At 43.3% G+C, this 20,309-nt stretch overlaps 6 protein-coding genes across 9 annotated transcripts; 3 read left to right on the top strand and 3 right to left on the bottom strand.

Moving 5' to 3' along the window:
- Positions 1-640: 640 nt before the first annotated feature.
- BCIN_08g02300 (hypothetical protein) lies at positions 641-3,348 on the bottom strand. Its single transcript, XM_001551890.2, has 4 exons — positions 2,604-3,348; positions 2,371-2,544; positions 1,944-2,315; positions 641-1,880 (listed from the first exon to the last, which is right to left on the bottom strand). The coding sequence occupies exons 1-4, from the start codon at positions 2,934-2,936 to the stop codon at positions 1,305-1,307; spliced, it is 1,455 nt and encodes a 484-aa protein (XP_001551940.2). The 5' UTR covers positions 2,937-3,348; the 3' UTR covers positions 641-1,304.
- A 1,601-nt stretch (positions 3,349-4,949) lies between these two features.
- BCIN_08g02290 (hypothetical protein) lies at positions 4,950-7,852 on the top strand. Of its 4 annotated transcripts, none has more exons than XM_024694480.1 (4): positions 4,950-5,463; positions 5,526-6,752; positions 6,829-7,104; positions 7,158-7,852. In XM_024694480.1, the coding sequence occupies exons 2-4, from the start codon at positions 6,564-6,566 to the stop codon at positions 7,536-7,538; spliced, it is 846 nt and encodes a 281-aa protein (XP_024550269.1). In that variant the 5' UTR covers positions 4,950-5,463; positions 5,526-6,563; the 3' UTR covers positions 7,539-7,852. The 4 variants fall into 4 exon arrangements, with proteins under 4 accessions (XP_024550269.1, XP_024550270.1, XP_024550268.1 ...); XM_024694478.1 differs by having other exon boundaries at positions 4,950-6,176; positions 6,529-6,752; XM_024694479.1 differs by having other exon boundaries at positions 4,950-6,218; positions 6,529-6,752.
- Positions 7,853-7,889: 37 nt separating this feature from the next.
- Positions 7,890-9,971, top strand: BCIN_08g02280 (hypothetical protein). Its single transcript, XM_001551887.2, has one exon. The coding sequence runs from the start codon at positions 8,364-8,366 to the stop codon at positions 9,585-9,587; it is 1,224 nt and encodes a 407-aa protein (XP_001551937.2). The 5' UTR covers positions 7,890-8,363; the 3' UTR covers positions 9,588-9,971.
- A 381-nt stretch (positions 9,972-10,352) lies between these two features.
- Positions 10,353-12,908, bottom strand: BCIN_08g02270 (hypothetical protein). The gene has a single exon (XM_001551886.2). The coding sequence runs from the start codon at positions 12,639-12,641 to the stop codon at positions 11,721-11,723; it is 921 nt and encodes a 306-aa protein (XP_001551936.1). The 5' UTR covers positions 12,642-12,908; the 3' UTR covers positions 10,353-11,720.
- Positions 12,909-12,926: 18 nt separating this feature from the next.
- Positions 12,927-15,690, bottom strand: BCIN_08g02260 (hypothetical protein). The gene has a single exon (XM_001551885.2). The coding sequence runs from the start codon at positions 15,036-15,038 to the stop codon at positions 13,647-13,649; it is 1,392 nt and encodes a 463-aa protein (XP_001551935.2). The 5' UTR covers positions 15,039-15,690; the 3' UTR covers positions 12,927-13,646.
- A 2,514-nt stretch (positions 15,691-18,204) lies between these two features.
- Positions 18,205-20,307, top strand: BCIN_08g02250 (hypothetical protein; the record flags this gene model as incomplete). Its single annotated transcript, XM_024694477.1, has 4 exons — positions 18,205-18,910; positions 18,962-19,011; positions 19,063-19,173; positions 19,228-20,307. The coding sequence occupies 4 exons, from the start codon at positions 18,205-18,207 to the stop codon at positions 20,224-20,226; spliced, it is 1,866 nt and encodes a 621-aa protein (XP_024550267.1). The 3' UTR covers positions 20,227-20,307.
- Between the last annotated feature and the right edge of the window lie 2 nt (positions 20,308-20,309).

Below are 20,309 nucleotides of genomic sequence, written 5' to 3'. Positions count from 1 at the left end.
AGAGGAGAGGAAGAGGAGAGGAGAAGAAAAAAGAGAATGTGTGTATATATATACACAAATATAATTACAAATACATATTACATACAAATACAAGTTTAAATACATATATATATATATATATATATATATATATAACAAAAAAAGAGGAAAAGAGTAATATATTAGGATTTAAATAGGGAGAGAGGAAAAGAATACATAAGGCAAAGCGAGAAGAAAGAATACATAAGGCAAAGCGAGAAGAAAGAAGAGATGAGAAAAAGAGTAAAGAGAGATGAGATGAGATGAGGAGAGAGGAAGGGGATATATATAAATACAAAAATACAAAAATATAAATCTAATAAAAGAGAAGGAAAAAAAAAAGAGTAGTATGCATCAAGATCAAGATTCCACTGAATGAGGAGAGATGAGGTGAAGAAGGGAGGAAAGAAGGGGATGTATATATACATATACATATACATATCGCTAAAATATCTATATAGATACCTCGTTACATTAATGATAATGACAATACCAACCTCAACCTCAACCTCAAGATCAAGATCAAAATACTTTTCATCAACCAGTCAGTCAGTCAGCCAGTCAATCAACTCTACGCTCATCAATACAGCACAAAACAATACAATATAACCACATCTCAAAGTTTCTTTCGTAGAATATCTTCTATTTCCGCTATCTAATAGACAAAATGACATCTATCTATCTACCTGTGTATTGAGCTAGCCAGCTAATTGTAAGAGTTTGAGAGTAGATACTGTTGAACTCTGAACGGGCATTTTGACCTGTGAGATAGACATGTCCATACCAAATACCATTTCTGCTCGCAGCATATGGATTGTGATTACCCCTAGGATCCCGAGATATCTCAATTTCTTCCTGCAATGTCCTTCGCTATACACTTTCTTATCCACCCTGTCATTATACTCCTTGAAAGCTTCACCTATATCCTTCGTGTCATCGACCGATATATCCTTTTCGTATCATGTCATATCAAATTCGTCTTGTAGTGTAAGGATCCAGTCCCATATTATACTCCATACAAGTCTCTGCACCGTTCATCGCTGTCGTAATCCATTGCATACAACAAACTCAATTTCATAACAGAAATCTAATTCGCTTTTTGATAGTGCAATTGCAAGTCAGTGCAATGGAGCCCACACCATAGCCAGTCATCTTTATTTCTCTGTGTTATTCGTCCTATACGTATTGTAGGAACCCCAAATCGAGATCCCTATTTTCGTTGTCCATCCAACTAAATTATCACTTCCACCATCATCTCCCTGAATCTACTTCTCCAGATCTTCGTTTTAATATTGTGTAATTAAAACATCTGGAACATGTAGACCAACACCCTCCTCCATGACCGCGACTCCATCTTCTACCTCCAATGGTTCCGCGCCAAAGAAATGACCATCAGACTCGGTTTCTTCCATTAAAGTTGGTGTGGTAGGTGTAACTAAAAGTGAGACTTCGGATGGATTTTGTGGAGGAAGGGGGATGAGTACTGCATGGTTTTGAACAATGCTGGAGCTCACTGTTCTGAATGAACTGGTATTATTGTTTTGGTTGTAGACAGGGGCTAATCTCCCAACGTAAGGGAAAGGATAAGAGTTGGATCCATCAGATGTTGAAGTGCTGTCGGAAGAAGATGATGGGAATGATCCGGTGGTAGAGGAAGGAGGCTCGGAGAAGAAATCAGATCGAGAGTAAGGCGTAGAAAATTGTGTTACTGCGTTACAGGAATTTGTTGGAGGAGGTGAAGAATTGGTGTTCATGTTGTTGGAGTTAGACGTGATAGTCGATCGATCAGTTAAAACACCAAGACCAAGATCAGTTGCTCGACGTTGATATCGCAAGTTTCGGGATCGTGGTCTATTTGGTTCCTGTATCATATTAGTCTTTTTTCTTGTGTGCCATAAACTTAATCATTCGAAAGGAGAGCATACAGCAGGAACTGGATTTGGTCTCAGTCCCAAATTTTTAACGACCTCAGCATTGCCCACTGGTCTAAACTTTTGTAAATTGAATCCAAATCCAGTGGTGGCGGTACAGGGCAAGTCATCATTTGCAATGGCATTGAGACTGAGATAGCTGCGATCAAGGAGTGTGGGTCGGCAAGTATGACAGCATTTGAATTGACACTCTGTACCTCTTGATGGCAACCACGGGCGTGGATTGGTCATTCTCAAATTCGGAACTGTTTGAGAGGTAGCTGGAGATGTGCGGGAGAAAGGATTGAACAAAAATCGTGGGATATTGCTGGAAGAGTTTGATGGTGTAAGATCAGGCTCCTCACAATCGGCAAGTACATCGTGGAGCTGATTGTGAATGTTAGAAAGCTTATCGAGAAACGAGAGGTTGTCATGGACTTACATGACCACGTTGTTTGAGGATTAACTGGATTTGTGAGGGCGAATAAGCTTTGAGGTCTTTGCTGTTGATTTCGTCGAGGAAACTGAATCTTGATCTACGCGCCTCTGGTCCACGTGGTCGAGGAGAAGTTGGTCTTGGGAAAATATCACAGAGATCATCGAGTTTCTCTTGACTCTTCATCAATGTCAATAAACGCTACTAGACAGAAAAGGTGATATTTTGGTGAAACTTACTGCGTGTCCATGATCCAAATCATCCTCTAACATAAGTTCACGATCTTGAGTACATCTCCAGACCCATCCAAAGGAACCTTCTCGAAAACAAATTCCACATCGAAACTCTTTTGTGAAGAGTCGTGTAGTAGTCAAATGCGTACATTGTACATTTCTCGTAACTTGTGCAGCGCGCCTGGTACTCTCTGCCAAAGCAGGTAAAGAGTGCCGATTTGTGTTGGTGGGCATTGTAGTCGTCATTGAGGAGATAATGCTGGCTGTAGATGCTGAAGTGCGTCTTACTGGCAACTTCGAGGATCTTGTTGTAGTATTGGTTGATCTGGTTGCTGCCATGATTGTGTTGGGGAAGACCAAGAAGCTCCAACAAACACTTTGAGCAATTTTCAATTTGAATGAGAGAACAATTCACCACCAACCCTTGTAAGTGCTTGATATTGAAGTTTTGCAATGGAATGAAGTTCTTGAGACGGATGTAACGAGATCGAACTCGAGGTTGATTGATTGAATTTATCAGTCGGTTGTAAGAGTCTTTCTTGCTCGTTTCACTACCAAATCAAGACCAGACCAGTAAATTTTGACTCGCTTCGAGAATAAAAGTATGTGCATTTGCCTGCTTTTCCTCGAAGAAGTTGTAACCAATCGGCACGCAGACAAGAAGATACCAAAATTGAAAATTGAAAATTATAAGGTGAAAAGTGAATGATAGCTTCAACAATCTATCTCCCCATGTGAATTGGGTTGAGACGGACTAACAATATCACGACGACTATTGCATGGCTCTTTTAGGGCGGTGGAAGTTTGAAAAGGGAAAGTGTTGCATTCAAAAATGATATATTTGATCATGTCGACGCTCATAACCAGCTGTGTAGGAGACAATCGTACCTACCATTCTAGTAAAGAGTACAAGCGACTTTCAAAAGTGGTCTGATCAAAACACCAACCAGACTGAAAATCGGTCTTGACGATTTTAATTCATTCAAGGGAGGAAGGGACAGGACAGACATGGCCATTGTTTCTATCCTCCATCCTCTATCTTCTGCCCTCTGCCCTCTCTCTCTCTCTTCTCTTCTCTTCTCTCAGCCAATCTCAACCGGCATTTACTTGATGCAGTTACTTACTTGGTGCACTTTCCCTGTTGAACTCTAGCATTCAATCCCACTCGCAAATCATCATTAATGCTCCTTAAGTATATATTTGATGCGATTGTGGAGAGACGAGCTTCTGAAATACCATCTCTCAGGGCTCTGCTGAGCGCAGGGTGTGTTTGTATATTTGCTCTTCTAGGCTTGTCAACATGCAAGCTTGAGCCGATCTTCTTTTCGAATGGCAGCTGGAACAATGCTCCTTGAACCTGCCTGCTCTGAATACCTATGCTGCTTTGACATCTGCACTCGAAGAGCGTGCTGGGGGAATTATTTTTGCAAGTTGCAATTATTCTTATATACCTGAGAACGCTCGAGTTCCATGCATGGATATTTTTATGAAAATGCAGATTTATGCTTCATAATGCAACGCAGAATTCAGGGAACGGTTGAAAGATCTGGACGAGTGTCAGCATAGATAAATTGCCATTCTGTAAGGGTAGAAACTCGAGCATACGGCACTGTACCTCACAACACGTAATCATACATGATGACAGGACGAATGCCCTGTATGGATCGATGTATGATTCCGTTAGCATGAAGCTATAATGGTGTCTGGGTTTTGGAGTGCTTTATCAGTTCCAACTTGCAGAGATTTCAACTGTGATGTCTCAAAACTTGGACACTTTTTTTTATCCAAGTCCCACACATGTCTCTCATTTGATCATCCCATCATTCATAAAATTCTAGACTTCAGCAGCGAGTAGGCATTTATATGGAGATGTACCAATGAATTTTTTTGAACTTGAGCTGGCCAATGCACGAACCTGGGGTAGATCTCTGTGAGTAGATATCAATTGGGAGCGGAATGATCGTGACTTGTCCATTTCGAGAGAGTGGGAGTGGGAGTGGGTGGAGAATGGGAGCAGAGAGAGGGAGAGATGATAGGAAGCAAGAGTGGAGAGGGAGGAGCAGGAGTATGCTGGATGAGGTGATGAGAGTTGGTGGATGGGATGGGATGGGCTGGGTGATGTGGATGAATGATTGAAATGAAATGATGTGATATGATATGAATCAAATCTGAAGACCTAGCGACACTCTAACACAACGTTATATGGAGACCAGAAACGACAACTAATTAAAAGAAAGCACAATGCTGACCTTACGGAGTCTCTATCCTTAGCACGCACTTGTAATTCCTGTACCTTGGATACCCTTAAATACCTTCAGTGCGTACCTCGGACCGTCCGTCTACTCCAAACATGACCGCTTCGTATCTTTAATATTAATTTTCAGCAAAGGACCATGCGGGCGGCGAAAGGATTTTGACTTTCATTTATTCATCAGACATTATTCTAATTTATGATTCCTAATTCGAGATCCACATCCACATCCGTCTCTGCCCTCGTTTCGCACGGCGTTAGACAGGTTGGACGGTGTTTGGACGGTGTTGAAAGTGAAGCCGATCGGAATTTCGAAGAGACACAGACGAGAGAAGAGAGAGAAGGGAAGCATTAGCATTATCATCATCGTCATCGTCGTCGTCGTCACCAGCATCAACGCCAGCATCAACGCCAGCATCATTCATTCAATCGCCCCCTCGACCCTTATTCGTGCACGCTTTCTTGCCTGCTCTTATCTCGACTCGACCCCTTGTGCTCCATCTCTGTTTCGCATAACCATCTAGTTTCTCATAACTCTCTTGTATCGTGTATCGTGTATCGTGTATCTTGTATCTCGCGCCGTGCATCTTGCACCTTGCATAGATTCTCTATTCGGTGAGTAATTGATACCTTTTTCGAGCCAGACCCAATCCTGGTTAACCCGCTAAACAATTTAGATCAATCTCCGCACTTCGCATCCCATCCTATCCCATCGTGTCCTAATCCCGTCCCATCCTAATCAAATTGCCCTTCAGATTCGGGTTCACATTCATATTCACATATTCACATTCCAAACCAAAGCCAAACCAAAATCAACCTATATTGATTGATGCCAATTTTACCGGCACGTTATTACTTGATCGAGCTCACACAGTATCGCCTACTCCGTACTAGGCACTATTCGTGCTTCAAACTCAAATCGGGTCGATAACAGTCACCAGTCACCAGTCACCAGTCACAATTAATACATATATGATATTACATCTCTACCAAGTACCTGCCAATCAACCAAGCCACCCATCCATCCATCCTGCCTCATCTACCCTACACCCTGTTGTTGATATCCGACCCGAAAAAGCCTTTTCCTGGCCTGGAAAGCTCCCTCACCACCTTGCCTTACCTACCCAGCTGCTTTTTTCCTGCCACCAAAAATCCCTCCTCTCTCCTCTCTCCTCTTTCTCACCCAGCCCAGCCTCCAACGACTAAAACCCTTTGGGCCAACAAATCTCAATTGGTTGTGCAAGAGAATAAACATCGTGTCAACAAATTTTACGTCCATTGCTTTTACTTGTACATCAATAATAAATAATATCCCCCCCGACAAAAAGGTCAGTTCGCTTTAATCCACACCCCGCATTATTTCCCAAGCAGTAGGTACAGAGAGATATTTAGAGAACTTTTATAAAATCTATCTATCCATCTATCCATCTATCCATCCTCTTGCGCAATTAGTCCTTGAGAGCAGAAGAGGGGGCCCTGTCTGCGCCTCGATCCAGAACTCTTAACTGTTACCTGAGCTCACCTCGGCTCCGCATCACAAACAACGAGCGTGAGAGAGAGAGAGAGCTTGTTTCTTCTTCCCTCATTTCTTCAACTTCCCGATATTGCCGTCTGAATCAAACAAGTCGCATACACGAATGTCCATGAATTTTCATACTAATTAATTGTTCAATTAAATAGCTTCCGAGGGTTTGAATGACCTCTCACCCATCACAATGTCGGTCAAATTCGAGAAAGATACCATAAAAACCACCGGTCCTCTTCCAGGAATACAAGGCGTTCCGGCCATGGATGTCAAAGAAGTTCACCATCATCACCATCTACCAGGCCATCACTTAAGACACAATGTGGGTGTCGCATTAACTGGAGGCAAAGCCAATGAAGGAACGCCAGGATATTTAGCTGTGAGCCATTGATCTTGGGAAACCACCCATCGCGCAATCCATTCGTTCTGTCACTAATCATGTTATCTTTCAATAGTTGTATCTCAAAGAGCTACAGACCAATCCTCTTCGCACGAAAATGCTTACTTCTGGCACATTGTCGGCTTTACAAGAACTTTTGGCCTCATGGATCGCGAAGGATCGCAATAGGGACGGCCACTATTTCACATCTCGAGTACCCAAAATGGCGGCATACGGTGCTTTCATCAGTGCTCCATTAGGCCATGTATTGATTAGTATTTTGCAAAAGATATTTGCTGGACGTACGAGTTTGAAGGCCAAGGTTCTTCAGATTCTTTTGAGCAATTTAGTTGTAGGTTCACCTCGTTTGTTTGTTGTGTAAACAAAGCTAACGATTGATTAAAGGTTGCTCCAATTCAAAACACAGTGTATTTGATCTCAATGGCACTTATTGCAGGCGCAAAGACTATTCATCAAGTACATGCGACTTGGAGAGCTGGCTTTATGCCAGTTATGAGAGTCAGCTGGATTACTTCTCCTCTCGCTCTAGCTTTCGCACAAAAATTCCTTCCCGAGCACACTTGGGTTCCATTCTTCAACGTCATTGCTTTCACTATCGGAACCTATGTGAATGCGACCACAAAGAAGAAGCGTCTCGCAGCTCTTCGCAAGAGACACTACGACGAGACTAGAGAGACTAGAGGAGGAAGACCCGACGACTACCCTGGACCACATAGTGGACCGGGAGGCCAAATGGGAGGACCAGGACAGAAACGCGACTACTAATTTACGAAGGAACGAAGGGGAAGGGGGTCATTAAGATGAACTAGCACAGCATGAACCAAATTCGGCTGTGCTTATTGTCGCAAATTTTTCCTTATCATAATGTATTTTCGGTTCACGGATCTCAATTTGGCACGAGGTCAGATTTACTGGTTATGGGTGGCGACCGCTTGCAGATATCCTTGTGGTCCATGCGAGGCCTTGCTTGCTCTTTTCTCGGGGGGCACAATACCACGTAAAAAGCCTCACCTCACCTGTTGTATAGTTTTTACGATTTCATTGGTTATAAGTAGAAATGAATGGGCGTTTGCTTGTCAATCTCTTCCATCTGAATGTGAATGCTAGGTAATACTTGGGTGGATTGGGAAAAGCAATCTGCCGAAGGCAACCAGTTATTTAACACGTCGCCTTTGTGGGATGCGATTGCTACATGACATGAAGACAGAAAGGTAAGTCATATTTCGGTCATTTGTCGTCAACACTCAAACACAGCATATGATTACAATAACGGGTGCTCTACGATATTGCTGAGGGGCAAAGCCATGGAGGGGGGAAGGATAAGGATAAAGTCGAAGCGGTTCTCAGTATCTCAAAATTTTGGTGCATATGTTACTTCTTACATCATTTTAGTTTGCACCTTTTGAACGAATACATTGGAGCTTGCTTGAACTTTTAACAAACGCACGCTTTTTTCTTCGCCACTCACTTTTATTCTTTACAACTCTCATTCTATACACTACCCACCCAATACTTACTACTCTGCTTTTGACTCGCTTCACTCACAAAACTCGCAAGTCAGCCAACCCAGTTTCAACATCACTCTGGGCAATGTCAGCGTTGATACCTCTATCCCCATACGTTCCCCCACGAGCACGCGTTCTCTCACCGTCTGATCGATATCCCGGTGGTGCCCGGGGAAACGCCCATCACGGACCCCTCCTCCGCAATTCTTTCGATAATGGCTATAATGCCCTCGGAGGTGGCGCTATGATACCCGTTCCTGTATTCGGTGCCCGGGCCGGACATGGAGCACTTGCTCGTGGAGGTGGCGCTGGAAGAAACTACAACGATATGAACATGCATATGAACATGGTCATGCCAATGAGGAGAGGAAGTGTGGATATCTCCTACCATGGAATTCCACACGCACACGGTCATTCGCTAATGGATCCGCGCATGCGACACGCACCGCAGGTACAAGTTGTAGATCCGTCGGCTATGTTCAGGGATCCGTGGAGAGGAGGGGGTATAGGGGCTTGTACACAGGAACCTTATACATGTCCCTGTCACGAATGTGAAGTTTTACGTTTGCCGCTTGCGCCGTTAGCTGTGGGATGTCATCATGACAATCGCGGACATTCACATGCGATGGATTTGCATAATCATTGTTGCTCCGGAGGTGGAGGACATAAGGAATCTACATCGTCTTCTTCCGGTGGTGGGAGCAAGGAAAAATCTAGTTCGGGAGGCGGAGGTGGAGGCGGGGGTAGTGGAGGAAGTAACAAGAAAGAATATGGATTTCCCACAAAAGATATCGTTATTCGCGGGAAAACATATTCGTGCCGCAAATCTTTTCTAGCCGATCAAGGAAAATTCGAAGATTCGCTCGTTAAAATGATGGAAAAGAAGAAGGAGGATGAAATTCCAAACACGGTTCTCGATTCCCTCTTCTCCTGCATCAATGAAGAAAAAGTTCTCTCTTCCGCCTCGGCCCATGATCTCGTTACCCTCAATGTTCTTTCTTCTTCCTTGGGTATCAAGAGCGTGATGGAGAAATCGCTCGCGCAGTTGAAGAAACAGTGTTCGGATAATATTGTTAGTGGGAGCACGTTGACGGGCATCGTGGTGACGATTATGATGAGCGCGAAAGTGGATGAGGGGTTGAGGGAGTGGTTGAAGAAATACATTAAGGGGTGGGGCTTGTGGGAGGAGTTGCAGGGCTTTGCGATGTATGTTCGGTGTGTGGAGGATCATCCGGAGATTCATACCGGGTTGTTGGAGTTGCTGGGGTTGAGGAGGAAGGCGGATGGGGAGGGGTATAGGATTATTTAGAAGGGGGGAGCGAGAGGGATAGAGGTGGGCGTGGGGAATGGATGATGGATGATGGATGATGGGTGATGGGTGGAGGGAAAGAGGGAAATGAGCAAGAGGGGGGTCGGAGAGGAGAAATAAGAGGAAAATCTTCCAGTGATGGTTGGATAGGATAAGATAGGATAGGACAGACTGGAAAAATTTGGTGATTTCACTTCTTCTTCTTCTTCTTCTTCTTCTTCTGAAATAAATTACAATGCATCAAAATGAAGGAAAAGAATATCATGTTCTGGAAGTCTGTCAAGTCAATCCGTAGTTAGTATAGTATAGTATAGTATAATAGTATAGCTGATAGTGTTTTTTATTTATTTAATTGTATGCTAGTATGTTATGTTATATTGTTTAGTATGTATATTTTTGTTTGGATCTGTTTGTTTATTTGTGTTGATTTGAGCTATTCATTCATCTATCTATCCATCTATTATATTATATTTTATTTTATTATATTTTATTTTATTATATTTCATTTCAATTCATTTTATACTTATTGCATTTATATACATACTACTGTGCTAGTTGTTAGTCTGTTGTTATTTAAATTTATATCTCAATCTTATTAATCTCGATATATCCATATATCTCTATATTCATCCAAAACTCTTTCCTATAAATCACATGCTAAGAAACTCCGGCTCTGAAAATAAATGTGAAGTTGAGTAGAAATCTCGCGGGTATGTATGTATATATATATATATATATCTATATCTCTCTATGTGAATAGGTAGATGGATAGGAGAATGTAAATAAAGGTTTTGGATATTTATGGATGGGTGGATGGATATACGGAGAGAGTATTTGATATTGGTATATGCTAGGTTCTTAGGAAGAGGAATGGCCGGTTAATGGTTTGTGGATTTGTGTGTGGATTTGTATGCATATATATATATATATTGATATACATGTATGTCTGTAGTAGTACAGTCTCTCTCTCTCTCTCTCTCTCTCTCTCTCTCTCTCTCTCTCTCTCTCTCTCTCTCTCTCCTTTTTTGGTTCTCTCTCCCCTCCCCTCCCCCTAAAAAAAGAGCATCAACAGTCCATCCAGATCCAACACACCCATACCAAACAAAGCGTGGGAAGAAAAGAAAATTCCGAGCGGTGGGTATTCCGTTTCCGTTTCTGTCTTTGGTTTGGGCGAGGAGCGGGTGGATGGATGGATAGGTTTCCAGGGTTCGAGATTGTCCAGTGTGGTATGTAGGTGAGATTGGTATACAGGTGTGCATGTACAAGATGATAGATAGATTTCGATATAATTCGATATGAATCAATACCATGCGATCGATACGACACGACACGATACGATATAACACGCATGCGTAGTAGCTACAACATTGAATGCTCCCTCCCATCCATGCGTCACACGCACCACTGCCAACACACACTTTTTTTTCTTCTTTTCCTCCGACTTGGAGATGTGGTTTGTGCGACGTTTTTTGCGGTTTGGTATTGGGTGTTGGGGATTGTTAGGGGGATTGGTGATGGTAGGTATGTTTGCTGTGGGATATAGGTGCTGTGGTGGAAGGATACATGCAGGTCGCCTTTTTATGCCGATTTTGCTTGCTTGCTCTTTTTCTTTCTTTCTTCACATATCTGTACTGACATGATAGGCATAAAATAATACTTGGGACCACTAATAGAGTGAGTGGAGCGGTGATGAAGTAGTATGGTATGATATCATTGCACCTACCAGTGAGAGAGAATGATATTCACCGGGAATGCAGCGCGGGAAGATGCAGGGTGGAAAAATGGTAATGTGAGGGAATTTTGTTGGAGGATGATTGGGGCATTGGAGAAGCTGTAAGATGAGAATGCGGAGATGGGGTTTGCTTGGTGCGTGGGTTGAAAGTTTGTTGCGATGTTGCTGGTGGGTATGTTTTGTGTATGGCATATCTTCTGCTCATGGAGGTTTGTGATGTGTGAAGGATGTTTGTATACATACTACATGCAGTGCATTGGATGTAAGTAAGCACTTGTTTCCATATTATCGTCTTCAACCCGATTCCTCCTTTTGGCATTGTCGTAGCCATGTTCTTCGATTATTCTTCCAATTTGACCATCATCCTATTCTACTCTTTCTCCATCGCCTCCACAACTTAGCTATGCAGTATTTTTCCACAAATATCTCAAGCTTGTTCCTCCTGCCACAGTTCCTAACAATCCAACCCAGAACTCTGTCACTAAACCTCCTTCCAAACTCCAATGCACAGTCAATGGTGCATAAGCCAAATTGACAATTAAACTCTTCCTCCACCTCTCCATCCACTCTCTATGTTCCTTCTCTTTCTCTCCCTTCATCTCCGCCTCCTCCTTGTCTCTTCTTCCATACTCGATTCCCAACTTCACAATATCAAGTCCCACGTGTACCATCCAACATCTCACACTCCAGATCCCCGCTTTCGCCTGCTTAGTTTTATCCCAAGAGAGTATGTTTTTGGAACTGAGATATGCGCCATTTTCCAAAACTTGGTAGCATAGATTTGCAAGTACTTGGATCTGTACAATCTTTCTAATCAATGTATCTTCAGGTGGACTGTTCCACGTCGCTTTTGCCCATTTGTAAATCGCGAGGAGTCCCCAAAGACGTCCAAATGTTCTAAAGTCGGATATCAATGCACTCAGTGCCTTGAATCGAGTCGCCAATAGCAATAATCGAGAACTGGGCACGGGAATAGTAGAAGGTGAGAGCACGATGGTAGTATTAGGAGGAAGCGCAATGGCCTTTTCGATCAGGAGACGAGCGGCTTGACGGATTTGATGGAGGGAGAGACGAGAAAGGAGGTTGGAGGTCAGGAGGGAACTGTAGCCAATTGTGCAGAGAAGAACATCGGTTCCGGAGGGGGTACTCAGGAGCTTGGAGAGGTGGGTGAGCACGCTGTCGGTTTTGGAGAGGTATAAGGGCAGCCAGCTTTGCAGCGCCTGTGGTGTGGGAATCTGTGGGGGAGGAGGTGTGGGGATGGGGAGAGGGAGAGCAGATGCGGGGGAGGTTTCGGCGGGTGGTATCCCGCTGATTTCGGACATGCTGGGTGTTGTAGATGTAGATATATAGATTTGGGTATGTAGAAAAGATATATGTGTAAGTTTGGAAAGATGTACGGGGAGAGACGAGAAATAAAGTTAATTCGAGTTTTTGTTCATTTGGATGGATGGATACCTGTGAACATGGATAAGGTGCAAGGTCGGGAGTAGATGTTACGCGATAATACCGAGGTTCGGAGCTGGGAGCTTGCTAGCTTTTAGCTTATCTCCAGGGTAAAGCTCGGTTCTTTATTTTGATTTCGTAACTTCAGAGGAGAGATGAGCAGTTGTTATGTATTATTATTATTAGATGTCCACATTGCTGCAAATCAAAAGAAGAGAATAGAGTGAGTGAGGAGTGAGAGAATGTTATTACGTATGTTGACTACAGGAAGTGCCATCGAACAAGGTACGATGCAATTATCACTACTAGGAACTCTTGTTTGCTTGTAGTTCTATTTGAGCTGTTCAAGATCTCTTATTCCTCTCTCACCCTATCTGGGACGTACCAACTACGAGTGAGTAGCGAGACTATTTTCAGATGATTCACTATGAAGTTATCGCTCCATGAAAAGGAAGCTATATCACGTTTCGAGGAAGCACCCTGCAGAATCACATCACAATGAAGTCGAACTCCAAATAGATTCAACGCTTTGCATTACTTTTCAAAATGCCTAATCGCAATAAGAAACGCGCAAATTCAAAGATCTGGACTTTAGTCCGCAAGGTCTTGCAATCACCATCGAACATATGGTAGTATGCAAAACTACCTAAGCGGATAGTCTATCTATACGGAAGCCCAATACAAATATTACTCCAAGGTAGACTCATCTGAGCCGCAAAAGCATCGCCAGCAACGCTGTTTCAATTCTCCTTGTATTGACTCCTCCAAGTTCTTCCATTCATCATCTGTCAGATTCAAATATTCCGCAAAAAGAAAAATCCAACGACTTTCGCTAATAGCCAAGAATCCCAAAAATTATGTACGCGAACATCCATGGCTCAAATCTATACACCTCCCGGTGTTGCAGCTGCATTCAGCTTTGCTAATTCGGCTTGCAGCTCCTCTAATGGTCTACCCAAACCCCATTCCCGCATCGCTAAATTGGGTCTCAAGACCATTCGGAAGAATCTTTGATGTTGCAAACATTTATGGTCCCATTTCTCGGCCTTGACGTCATAACCAACCCCAGCTGCAAACCATTGGAGCAGACTGACTTCCGGCCAGTCAGATGTTAGATCTGTGGGACAGACAAAATATCGATGAGACTCAGTTTTGCCGTAGTCTTGACGGGAAGTGATATGAATCACGTATGTTGGGGGAGGGTTGGTGATGAGTGGATTGTTAATTAAGTTTGACGGAGAAAGAACTTGTTGAGGAACGAAAGGTTCTGGTTCTGTTTGTGTCCAATATGGTACGTGGACGGTTCTGAAATCATCGAAAGAAATGTCGGCGAAAGGTTTGAAGGAAGGTGATAACTGGGGTGGTCCAAGATTTCTAATGAAAGTTAGGGATTGATGCGGCCCCGACATCTCAGTGTCTATCGAAGACTGAAATGACCCATACGTTTCGTTGAGAGCTGGAGAGAGAGTTGGCTCAAATGCCCAAGGAGAATTTGGAGATGTTCCAAGACGGGATGTTGCGAGAGGAGTGGAGAACTGCGTAAGGGGTTGCATGGCTTGCATTGTCACACGGGATCTCCACTCGGGGATCTTTGAGTCGGTGATGCTTGATCCGAGATTTGGGATCCCCGATGATGGGGGAGAATTAGGTTTGTTTCTAAGCAATTCCACGAAAGATTGTCCAATCCCGGAGGAAAAAGATGACTCCTTAGAGTTGGGCTTTGAAGATGGTTGTGAAGGTGGCGGCGTCATCAGATCTGTGTCAAATACCGCATTGTTATTTGATAAAGAGCGAAAGCCTGAGCGTTTATGGGTTAAGATGGGCCTGACCGGTGTGATGCAAGGAGAGATTGGAGGAGAAGAGGGTAACCTGAATGCACTATTGAATGCTAATGGAGGAGTAGGAGATTTGGTGGAAATCAATGAAGCAGGGGGGGCTACATTAGCCTTTCTGTAATCAGGATTATAACTTCGGATCAAGTCCGACAGCGTCATTGAGATAAGATCCGATTCCTCTCGATCCGAGATGACTGCTGCACAAATCTGAGCAGCCTGGCGTTGACGTTCAACATCTTCGCGAGCTTGGATCATTTCAAGGTGATCTTTGGTTGCCGACAATCGGGCTGCAAAATTGAGGAATGACTGGTAGATGGTTTTGTGAAAGTGCTTGTTAGGATCATGATAAGGTTTGTCGGAGTGTCGAGTATCGACTTCTGTGCAACAGTCGCAGCAGAAGATGTTGTCAGGAAGTGACATTGTGTCTGAACCGTGAGTCATGTTTTTGGTGTCACAAAATGTGGTGGTAGATATAAGATATGTGAGAGGAAGCAGAATATAAAGATAAAGATAAGAAAGGTAAGTCAGTGTGTTGTTTGTTGATATTAAGAAGTGTTATTGAAAGCAACTTGCTTGAGAGTTAACGTTATTCGGAGTTCTGATGGTGTAAGGAAGTTGGAAGTTGCATGGAGTTTAAGCCATCTGAACTCCTTCTTATAGAGACCGAGGTGTAAGTACGGGTGCAGATACAGTGGCTCGTGAATCAGTACTTTCGGAGGGATGGAAAGCAGATGAGCGGACTGCGCCACGGTATTCACTGATGTCGGGTAAAGATGCGGTGGTCATTTTATAAGGGAATGTCATGGGCTTGCGGGTTGAAATGGAAATTCATTTACTTCGTCTGTGATTCACAATTATTGATGGAGATCAAGGAGGAACGGAAAAGACAGCTTGGTCAGAAATAGCGGAGATGATGAGGGGTTAGTTGCCCCTATATGTGAATACTATAACGACTGTCTTTTACGACAACAGAGTGAAACAGTTTCGCATTTTCTATGAGCTTGGATTCGTGTTTGCGTACACAACAACATATCTATGACTCTTTCCAATCCATAGTCACGCGCCATATAATCCGATCTCGGACGGTTGTATCGATTTATATTCACCAAGCAACTTACAAGTTGTTCTTTTTTCTGAACGTCCATATATTTCGCCTTCCTATGTTTGCGCGTGTATAAGAGTAGGGAGATCAATCTTTCTTGTGTGTAAGTGTGAATGGATTCAGGTTCCTAGAGAGCATACCTACCACGTACCTTGCAGGATTCTTGGTAGCACTCTCCTCTCTACTCTGTGAATCATAACGTAAAGAAGAGCGTTAAAAATACTCATTCTAGAATTTCTCGATTAAACTTCCTGATTGATATAACACAGTAAGTACTAAGTTCTTCCAGAATACAACAATAAGAGACGATAAAGGAAAGACGATAGCTAATATTTGCCCATCGCCCGGTGTTTCATCCATAGGTAATTATGATAATGATATCCTGACTCTCTACCCCATTCCCGTTCCACGTAGGTAGCTAAAGGTCGAACGATAAAAACCCACCCCCTTATCATCAAGCGAGAAAGTACATTTATTACCCCACCATTTCACGTATGTATATATACATATATATACATACATACATCTATTGTAATATTATCAATCAACACATTCTCGTCTTGTAAAATATGCATTTGTATTTCTGCTATTATCAATTCTCTCGAAGACAGATTCAAGAACTGGATGGATGGATGTATTCCCATGATATATATGCTAGTGTGCTGGGAAGACAGGCGGAGGCAAACGAACGCAAATGCAGTATGAATGAAAGAGCTCGTCTGTCTATATCTTTTCCTGGGAATGTGGGGTCTGAATTCTGTTCTGGATAGTGGGAATTTAGGTAGTGGGATGGATACTCATAGGTAGATTCGGGGCTGGGGTATGTAGATGTAGGTAGGTATTCGCTGTTGATATGGAGAGTTTCTGGAGGTTGGCTAATAATGGGGTAATTGGACAGCTTTTGGGGATTTGAAGATGAAGTGAGTTGATCATCTACTTTTTTGTAGGAAACATGAGAGGACACATGCTAGGGAAATAAAATATTAGATTTATCTGAGCTTTACAAGATGTCACCCGAGCTTCCTGGTCTGGTAGAGCTTTCTTTGTTGATGCTCGTATTGGAACAATAAAAGAGAGAGAGAAAGCAGGGAATTGAATAGAAGTTAAGGATGGAGAGATATAAAGTGATCAATCGGAAGGAACGTTTAGAGACATTCTTGTTATCACATTTCAGTGTCTTATTTAAGATAATATTTGCTCAGGTATATAATATACCAAAAATATATAATATAGATGGATGATGATAGATGAATAAATAAGCTAGCACTTCGAAAATACATAAAGAGAACCAACCCCCACAAGCATCCGCAATAGACCGCCCCACAACCATTCTCTCTTAATCAATCTAAAAAGTTTCTCGTCAGTTCGTTTCTATCCCTACCCCACCTCCTCTCTCTCTCCCTTTCGAAACCGAGGAGCAAAAATGCAAAAAGAACGCAAAAGAATTATGTCGTGTTCTAATTGCCCGTTCTAGGAATCGAACCTAGGATCTCATCATTACTAGTGATGCGCTTTACCGCTAAGCCAAACGGGCTGTATCAGTTGTTGTTCTGATGATCTGAGGACGGTAAATTTAGTATATGTTTCAAAATTGACATGACTCCACTTGGTTGCTTTGACACGTGTGGAATAGTGGAGAGTGAGAGATTAGCGATTGTACTGATTGATACACGGAACATAGCACAGTCAAGACATATAGTACAGTACGGGTGCGGCGAAAGAGATTTTTAAGATAGGTAAGGATTGAATGTGTATGGGAATCAGTTGAATTGAAATCTGGTAATGTGAAGTCAAAGGCAAAAGAAAAGGTAAGAGGCACGGGGTTATAATTTAGTAGGAATTACACTTACAACAGGGCATGTGAACGCTGACATGTTATACCTATTTTATTGTGAAGAGTCAGCGACTGTCGAGCTTTCCGGTATGTATACATACTAGCTCAATACAAATCTGAAATTATTGAATATAAGTGTTCCTAGTGGGCTCAAATCTCAGAAACCGAAGATGATTTTTATGGAATCAAATTTTCGTCATCTTACGCATACTGGCACTTGGATGTTAATAAATGTTGAACAGTTTCATCCTTCATACTCCAAATATCAGGATATCTGGAAAATACTCCGTCTTTGTGAAGGCTTTTATTCAATAAACTAATATTACCCTGAGGAGATGTCGAATTTTGAATTTGCGCCCCTAAATACTGTGTCTACAGTATGATCATCATCCTTCGAGCGTAGTTTGCTCGAAAGAAAAAAAGACAAACATGAAAGTTCGTACAATGTAAATTTTGGATCTCTTTGTTTGGACTCGCCACATCCGGTAATCGTTTTTGATATCGAGCAAGTTGCTTTGTACCATATCAACCGGTTGCAGAATTGCATTGAGGTAGCATTATTTTCATGTGGGCTTTGTTTCAAGCAAAACATTTTATACTGGCTTTCCTTGAAGATACCAAATCACTTCCAGCAAATCCGTATAAATTCCAGAACTCACAAACTTCTCATCATGACTGCGGCGGAGGATCCAATTTTACTGAGAGGCGGGCTTCGAGAATTTGTGAGAAATGAGCCAAATTGGGACGTCCGTTTGGGAGACAGATGGGTATACCAAGGACGAATCCACAGCTCTGATCGAGCAATCGTTACACATTTCAGATACGAAGACAGGGAGTTTGAAGACAACGATCCCCCTCACACCAAGGATGTAGTTGCCAAGATCCAATTGCGACAGCCTGATTCAGGAAGTCGACCCAATGGCTACCCGGAAGGCTATACAGGATTCGCCCATGAAGGGCAATTTCTCCAATTAATCTCGGGATATTATGGTTGGAAACCTTATACTAATCGCGACTGCATACCCGACCGACCTCATAATATTGTGAGGCATTATCGTGACCAAATGGTGCCGCCGGCTGATGACAACGTTCCATTGGGCAATCGGAATGTGGTCTCATTATTGGAATATTGTCCTGGTATTGTGATCACTCAATCGGCCGAACAGGAGACTCGGTTTTATGACTTGAAAGTCTTCGATTATTTTAGTGATGCACATGTTCAAGAGATCGATATATGGCACATTTTTAAGCAGTTTGCGAGGATGATTCTGATGTTGGACTGTGGCAGTGAGATTCCGAGAGATGTTCGTCAGAGGCGGTCTTTTTGGGAATCAGAGCGGATGGAGATGTGCCATTACGATATCCACCCGGGCAATAGTAAGTTTTCTTGGAGAACTTGGTGATTGGCTTTTCTGACATCGAATGTAGTCTTGATTGGGTATAAGAATTATGAGAAAGACCGTGTTCCGGTACTTAAAGTTTGTATTACTATATCTGCCTCTGAGAGCAATGAGTAACAATATTCACAGCTGTGTGATTTCGGGGACACAATTCAAGTTCCTCAGTATTATGAGCAACAACGCGCCGGTAGGTATAGTTTCCCAAATCAATTTAATGGTCGACCGGGCTACCGGGCTCCCGTGAGTTAAACGAGCTCCTTTGTATTTTTCAGCATACTTATAATGTCACCATAGGAACAAGTCATCGGCGATACAGAGCATGTACATCCATTCCACCATGGCACATGTAGCAACATATTCCAATTTGCGAACATTATTCGCCTCCTAATGCATGGACAAGGCTGGGCTAGACGCGAGCTACATCCCGAAGATCCAGCTTGGTGCGACGAATACTTCGGAGAGTATTCCAACGCGGAGCCAAGGACGTATGGATATTCACTCTCACAGGGCCCAGAAAGAGTAAACAGACCTGGAGCTACAGGATACAGCGCGCGTTTAATAAAACTCGTCGAGGGTTGCATGATGGAAAAGCCCAGCCTTCGACCGCGTCCCCTAAATCTCTTTTACTACGTCCACGACTCCTTCCGCGATTGCGACGAATATCACAACGATCCCGACTTCCCCGGACCACAGGAAGGCGAGTTGCACAGCCAAAAGAAAGCTTTTAAGCCCGGGGCACCCATAGTCAAATACCCATATGTCCATCCTCTCTTCGCCCTCGCAGAGTTAGCCCCTCCTCATTTCCGCACCCCGCAACCCAACTGGGAGAGCGACCTTTGCGCATACTACGGCATCGACGATTTCGCATGGCCGCCCACACCCCGCTCCGTAACCCCAGAGTGGCCCGTATCCTATGAATACACCGTGGATCTGGTCTACGGCGGCGACGATCTGCCCGAACACGAACACCACCAGTATCCGCGCTCGCAGCCACAGGTTCCGGAAAGATATCTGCATGGCCCACCCAAGATCGATCAGAGACCCAGCGTGAATATTCCGGATCGTAGAATAGAAGCCCCCGGTGGGATTGCGAGGAATTTGGGTCTCTTGAAGTATTATGATCGCCTGGGTCATATGTGGATGGGAGAGGAGAATTATTGGAAAATGCTGGAGGCGGGCTTGGATCCGGAGACGTATAATTGGGGGATGAAGATTCCGAATCCCGAAATGGATGCGGATGAGACGGCGATGAGTGGGTCGGAGGTTTTGGGGAGTGATGGGGATGAGGGATGAGGGTGATGAAGCTTGTGTGTTTGGGGTTGGGTATGAAAAGAAGGAGGAAGGGGAAATTTGGCATGTCCGTTTAATATGATAGT

This window comes from Botrytis cinerea, chromosome 8, assembly GCF_000143535.2.
Source record: "Botrytis cinerea B05.10 chromosome 8, complete sequence".
NCBI classification, from domain to species: Eukaryota; Fungi; Ascomycota; class Leotiomycetes; order Helotiales; family Sclerotiniaceae; genus Botrytis; species Botrytis cinerea.
This window is presented reverse-complemented; position numbering and strand designations above follow the sequence as displayed.